General features: G+C 41.5%; 1 protein-coding gene across 2 annotated transcripts in view; it reads right to left on the reverse strand.

Annotated features, from left to right (window-relative positions):
- Window positions 1–6,492, reverse strand: part of LOC108787159 (sodium-coupled monocarboxylate transporter 1-like) — a 52,289-nt gene that overhangs the window by 6,981 nt on the left and 38,816 nt on the right. For both annotated transcript variants that reach the window (XM_018556634.1, XM_018556633.1), the window contains exons 13-14: window positions 5,452–5,555; window positions 1,369–1,460 (exon numbers count right to left, since the gene is read on the reverse strand). In XM_018556634.1, coding sequence (XP_018412136.1) covers window positions 1,369–1,460; window positions 5,452–5,555 — 196 coding nt within the window. The remainder of the gene's footprint in view (window positions 1–1,368; window positions 1,461–5,451; window positions 5,556–6,492) is intronic.

A 6,492-nucleotide genomic window follows, 5' to 3' on the forward strand; every position in this document is an offset into this window, starting at 1 on the left:
AAAAAAAAAAAATAGAGGGAAAAAAAGGGGGGGGGGGGGTGACCCAGCTCCAACTCCATCACTGAATTCTACCTGATTTACTAAACTGTATCACTCCAATGACATCATTAGCCATTTTTTTTGTGTTTTCAAAATTGAAGTCCAAAACATTTTGCTTGTTAAAGTGTGTACTGTACTGACACAGATGAGTTTTTCCTACTGAAAGCAAGCTAGGGGTATATGCAGCTGCTAATAAATGAAATGGGCCCATCTCTAGACATTTAGGAAGAGTTTAGGCTGGATCATTGGTAAGTTTTTCCTGTTTGCCAACTATTAGGTTCATTTGACAATCAATATAAGTGTAACAATTTTTAAGGGAGCGTAATATCTGATGTAGTCTAAGCTAAACAAGTTGATCTATGCAGCATGTGCATGTCTTTTTGGTAAGCAAAACATTAACATGTTTTTGTTTTTTTCATTTCTGAAATTTTTTAAACTTCCTTAAAAAAAATGAGTATTGATTCTTCTTTTTTATTTGATACTATTTTGATAGGTAATGCAGCATATGGTAATGCATGGCTCCTGATACTTGTCTTATTTTGCAGCATTAAAGGCTAGTATTCATCCTCCAGGAACACTTTCCTTCGAAGAACAAGCTCCTCCTTGTTGACTTTGCACTCTTTCTGGCACTGTGCAAACAGCCCACATTGCAAGGGAAAATGTTTGCACACATTATTGCCAGAAACATGCACACAACTTTGCATCATATTGATGTGTTGGAAAACATTTTTTTAATCAGGCCCAATTGCTCCCGACTCTTGTTTGAAACTGGAAAGACGCTTAAAAGAGAAATATGGGGCAGGTGTTTTTCCCCATAGTTCTCTTTGGGACACAGAAGCAGGTTATTATTTGTCCTCCCGTGACCCTAAAGCTCAGTATATTGCCCACGATATTCTGAGAGCGCCGCAGCCGGGACAGATTCCTACAATACTGTCGAGATCCACCCAGCTGCATGAGTGATCTTATGCATGATGCTTATCTAGAGGCAGAGCCAGCTGTGCCCGCCCCCTCTACCATTCGTTCCTCCACTCAGCGCTGGAGGATGAGAGAGGGGAGGGGGGCACTCTGCGGGGAGCGGTGACTGACAGTCACGCTCACTGCAGAGAGACGATCAGTAAGTGAGTGGATTGGTAATGTTTCTATTCCCTTTCCAATAAATAGAGCCGACAGCTTCTTTGTCACAGGTTGGCTCTAACTATGAGGATGAGTGGAAATCATTCACCTTATAGTTCTACTTTAACTTTTTCAACATTAGAAAACCTTTAAACACTTATATCCATCTTACTAGTGTACTTTGTGGACTCTCACAGCTTTGCACTGTGTACTTACCTTGCCAGATTTCAGACAGCGAAGAATGTCAAGAAGAGCACAATCCTGTCTTCCAAATAAGCAGTCATGATTTATGTTTTGCTTAAGTCCTCCTGTAAGATTATATGTAACATATGTTTCTAGCATATAGAAAAACTGAATTGTAAATACAAGACATTACAGATGTATAGAAATGAACAAGTATATACTAATTATAAACCCGGTATAAAACAAAAACACACATATAATGGAATCAATGAGTATTATGCTGCCTAAACACATGCCAATTGTCTTGCATTTGCCACAGTTTTTAACCATAAGGATCAATGCAATTTACCACCATCCCTGTCATATTGCTATAAAGTGTTGCCTTATATATGCGTTTGCCTTAATCAGTTCGATGCTTTTTGTCATTGAAAACTGCTTGAAAGTGGTTTAAAATGTAGATGTTATTTATCCACAACTACCAGTCGGATTTATTGTTGCCCTAGGAAACTAATCCAAATGTGGGCAACACCAACACACAAACAGACACTTTAATATAAGAGGCCTTTCACTTAGTCAAAATTCCGAGCTATCCAGATAGCTTGCATTAAATTATTGGTGACATGTACCACTTGTAGTTTAAACACTGTAAATACTAGGTTATGCCAGGCAAGTGCTTTTAGCCCCAGGCATTTTATCTTCACTTATGTTATTAAGTTGATGTCGTCTGACATTGTAAGTTGCTGCTACAGGTGTCTGAGAATAATCAGCCTTTTGATCTCCATAGACATCAACCTGACTTCAATGATCCTAGCAGATATGTACTGTATATGTCACAAAAAAAATCTTTAAGCAAGTCAGATGGTGAATGCACATAGTCAATTTTAGATGATTGTCTTGCTTTATAATATTTAGATGATTTTTGATTACTATTAATAGTTTTCTTACTAATAATTTTGGAAATGTTGTACTTTGAGCTGAATAATTGTATGCTGTGAATTATCCTTTAAACTTTTTTAATGGGTATACAATGTGTATATGTGTGTGTATATATATATATATATATATATATGTGTATAGGGCGCCATGGCAACAAGGGCGCCAGGCGGCCGACACAGCTTGTCCTTGGGGCGGCTACAGCCTGCGCTTCTCGCCTCACCGCTGGCCATCCAACATGACAGCGCCCCCTCTTCCCCGCCTGCCCGCTTCAGCGCTGTCCTCGGTTCCAAGGAGAAACTGTCAGCTAAAGCTTGCGGGGGGGATCGGGGGGTGCAGAAGGGAGTGCTGCCTGCTGTCAGGATGCTCGAGCGGGGAGGAGAGAGCAGCCGCTGTCATCCTGTCAGTGCTGTCATCCTGTGTGCGTGGCCGAGCGAAGGATCGGTAAATATCTGTGACATTTACTGATCCTCTGTGTGTGCAGAGCAAACACTGGAGTAATCGTCTGATCACTCCAGTGTTTGTAAATAACTGGGGACACATACATAGTACTATGTGTCCCCAGTTATGAATGAACAGGATGTGATCCTGTTAATTCATGAATTTCTGAATGGGAAGTAGCACTCACTACAGAGGCTCCTCCCCATTCATAAACTGGTGATGGTAAAATATTTTACTATCATCAGTTTCTGAATGAATGGGAAGCCTCTGTACTGAGTGCTTCCCATTCATTGAGTGCTGAGCCTTTGTGTCCTCAATTTCTTTTCTATTTTAAAAAGGAAATGTCAGGGGTCTGTTTAGACCCCTAATATTTTCACGAAGCTCCCCCCCCAACAAATAAATATATAAAGCTCCCCCCCCAACAAAAAAATAAATAAATACATAAATAAATAATAAAAAATGAAAAAAATTATTTTTAAAAAGTGAAAATTACCCCCCCACACACATATTATTAGATATGTGCAACCACAAAAAAATTCATTTCAGATGAAATGAACGAAAACTAGAAACGTTTTAGTTTCATCAAACAAAACAAATTTTTATGCTATTTTGGATTCAGCCACTGGTGTGTTCTGGAGGCAGAGCACATGACGTCATATAACACCGCACGTGTTGGGCGCCGCCATCTTGGTGTATATCTAGGTATACGCCAAGATGGCGGCACCTATATCGGCTTGTGACATCCCCTGACGCATGCATGGCGTCATGTGACATCATGCTCCCCGCCTCCAAGATGGTGGCACGCATTCGCAAAAGAGGGCATCGGTGGCCAACATGGCCGCCGCACATTCTCAAACAAATTATTATATGCCTGAATAAATTTTTCGCATATTTGGGCAAATAGTAATTCATTGATTTAACATGTAGTCTAGGTTTTGTGTTCGGTTTTTTATTTTTACTTTTCTAGTTACACTTACTTGAAGAAAGGATGCATGACAACCTGACACTTTATTTTTATAGACTCCATTTTAGTTTGACATTTATTGTTTATCACTTGTTTGCCTACAATTGTTTTATTTAATAAGAATACTTACATTGTGCCTGCAAGTTTAATACCTTTAAATAAAAGTTTTATTTTTATCATACTTTTGAATATGTTTCTTTGGGGCTTAACAAAATGGGAGTCTTTGAATGGAGCGGATATTGGAGAAATGGGTGTGGCCACTGAGTGGTGTGGTTAGTGAGGGGTGTGATCACTGAGGGGCGCTGTAGAGCTTTCTCTCACAAGGCGCCTAGAGGCCTAAGGCCGGCCTTGGGTTATAGAAGTAAACTCATGTTTCTACCAACATTGTCTACAGCTTCCTGGCTCTAAGTGCATCCTGGGCTCTGGATAAAAATCTACTTCGGAAAAATGGCTCGCATAGTTGTCCCCTCTCCAAACAGTACCCTCTAGTGGTCCACAGGAACAGCTTGTTAACAGCAAATATAAATACAAACACACAGCAAAGCCACACTGCCGGAAAGAGTATTTATCTCTAGTAAAGGAAAATCAGCACATTGGAATTTCTTTTAAAGGCTACAGGGGCAAATACAAAAGTATAATGGGCAGTTTAAGCATTTTCACAGTAATCTTTATATGTGTGGGTATAAAAACATACAATCAAGTCAAAAAGAATAGATCTACATCAGCGGTTCTCAACCTGTGGGTCGCGACCCCCTCAGGGGTCGAATGATGATTTGCCAGGGGTCCCCTAGTGGCTCCCAGCTGCCTGGGAGAGAAACACTTTCTCCCGGAAAGTTCGGCACCTTTCTCTGATCTTTTTTTTTTGGATCTCTGGCATCGGGGGCCGCCGGCCCCCGTAAGTCAGAAAAAAAACCCACCATAGGAATGCATAGCTAGATTCCGATTGGCTATTTCAATTTGCAAAAGCCAATAGCAAACTAGCTATTGCACCCCCCCTCTACTGGTGCCAATCAGCAGAGGGGGACCTGAAGTTCTCCATCAGGTCACCTTCTAGTGATTGACAGCAGCAGAGGGAGGGTGCAATAGCTAGTTTGCTATTGGCTTTTGCAAAGTGAAATAGCCAATCGGAATCTAGCTATGCATTCCTACGCTGTTTGTTTGTTGTTTTTTTTTAATAGCACAGCCGGCCCTGCCCACCCCAGGAGCTGGTCACATGACTGTGACACACCGCAAGGTCCTCCAGCATAGTAGAGTGTGGAGGGAGGAGTACAGACTGGAGAAAGGGGAAGTAAATATTTCTGTTTAGGGGTAACTCTCACGGTTTACACTGAACTCTATGGGCTGCTCTGTCAGTGAATAAGCAGCTCCACGTAAATCCAATTCTTCTAGTTCAAGCTGCAGAGCCCGGTCCTGTCTTTGCCCATAGAAGTGGTTCTCAAGCTGTGGGTCGCTGTGCTATGTGAGAGTCCTCCTCAGCCCTCTCCTAGCGCAGCAGTGTCAGTTCTCCCACCATGCCTCCAGATGTTGCTGCCGCAGCTGCGTCATCCCTGAATTTTACCTTTGGGGGTCACCACAACTTGGCAAATGTTACCAAGGGGTCCCGGCCCTAGAAAGGTTGAGAACCACTGATCTACATGATGTTCTGAAACTGTTTAAGGAATGGATGGGTATTGGATCTTTCATTATCTCATAAAAACCGACAGTTACAACTATATACATTACAAATTAAAGCTAATGCTAAAAAGTATATTTGAAAATATTTACTATTTAGTACTTACCAGAAAAGAGGCCTACAATTAACCCAACGACCACAGTCACAACAGTTCCCAAAACACTTAAGTACAAGTATGATAATGAATACCAATAATCCGCCAGTTCTGGCCTACAGAGACAAGACAACGGATACACCGTTATTATACCCAGTAGGTTTCACAGTAATATTTTATTACAACTGAATGACTAGATCATGATATAGATGCTCACCATACAAATAGCAAAATGCATCTCTAACCTTCAATGATTTTAAACTTATAAATTATGCACATCATTTTATAATCCAGACGAGTGTACAGTGCATATTTCTCTCTGCATGCTACTAAAGTTTTACAAAAGTGATAAAGATTTTTTCCTATTCACATTCCCAACATGATAACAAACTGTTTCATGTCGGAGAGTGGTGGTATTGTTGGAGAGTGGTGGTATTGTGGAGGAAGCACATCAGTCAAAAGTCAAAAGATGGTTAAAGGGTCTTTAGCTGAAATCTCTGAGGGTCGCCCTGAGACACATACATCGGGGCGGGGATGGATATCAAAACTGGAGCAGACAGAATCTGGAGCAGTTGCCTATAGTAACCAACCAGCTTCTCTCTTTCATTTTCAAAACTTAAAGTAGAATTAAAGTCACTTTTGTTTTTACATATATCTACTGCTAGCAAGCAGTAGATATATGCAAAAACATAAAGAAAATAAAAAAGTTACAGATTAGGTAATCACTTACCTGTGTCTCCGCCGCTCGCTTCCGTCTGAAGATCTGAAGATTCTCGAGCGGCTGTGAAGGATCATGGGGCGGGCACATGTGCAGTAGAGATCTTCGGGCGGGAGAAGAGGAGAGACACAGGGTAATTCAATGCACAGAGCCAGCAGCGTGCACGTGGACAGACACCATGGGGCCAGAGGAGTCTGCACTGGATCAGAGACTGGCACCAGAGCTGGAGGGACTCCTGAAAACTACTGAAATGAAGAAAATGATCGGATCAAGAGGCATCATTTAAAGTAAGTCCTTAAAGCAGGATTGGGGCAGGGGGGGGGGGGGGGGGGGGG

The sequence above is a fragment of the Nanorana parkeri genome, unplaced genomic scaffold, assembly GCF_000935625.1.
Source record: "Nanorana parkeri isolate BGI_ZX_2015 unplaced genomic scaffold, ASM93562v1 scaffold244, whole genome shotgun sequence".
In the NCBI taxonomy this organism is placed as follows: domain Eukaryota; kingdom Metazoa; phylum Chordata; class Amphibia; order Anura; family Dicroglossidae; genus Nanorana; species Nanorana parkeri.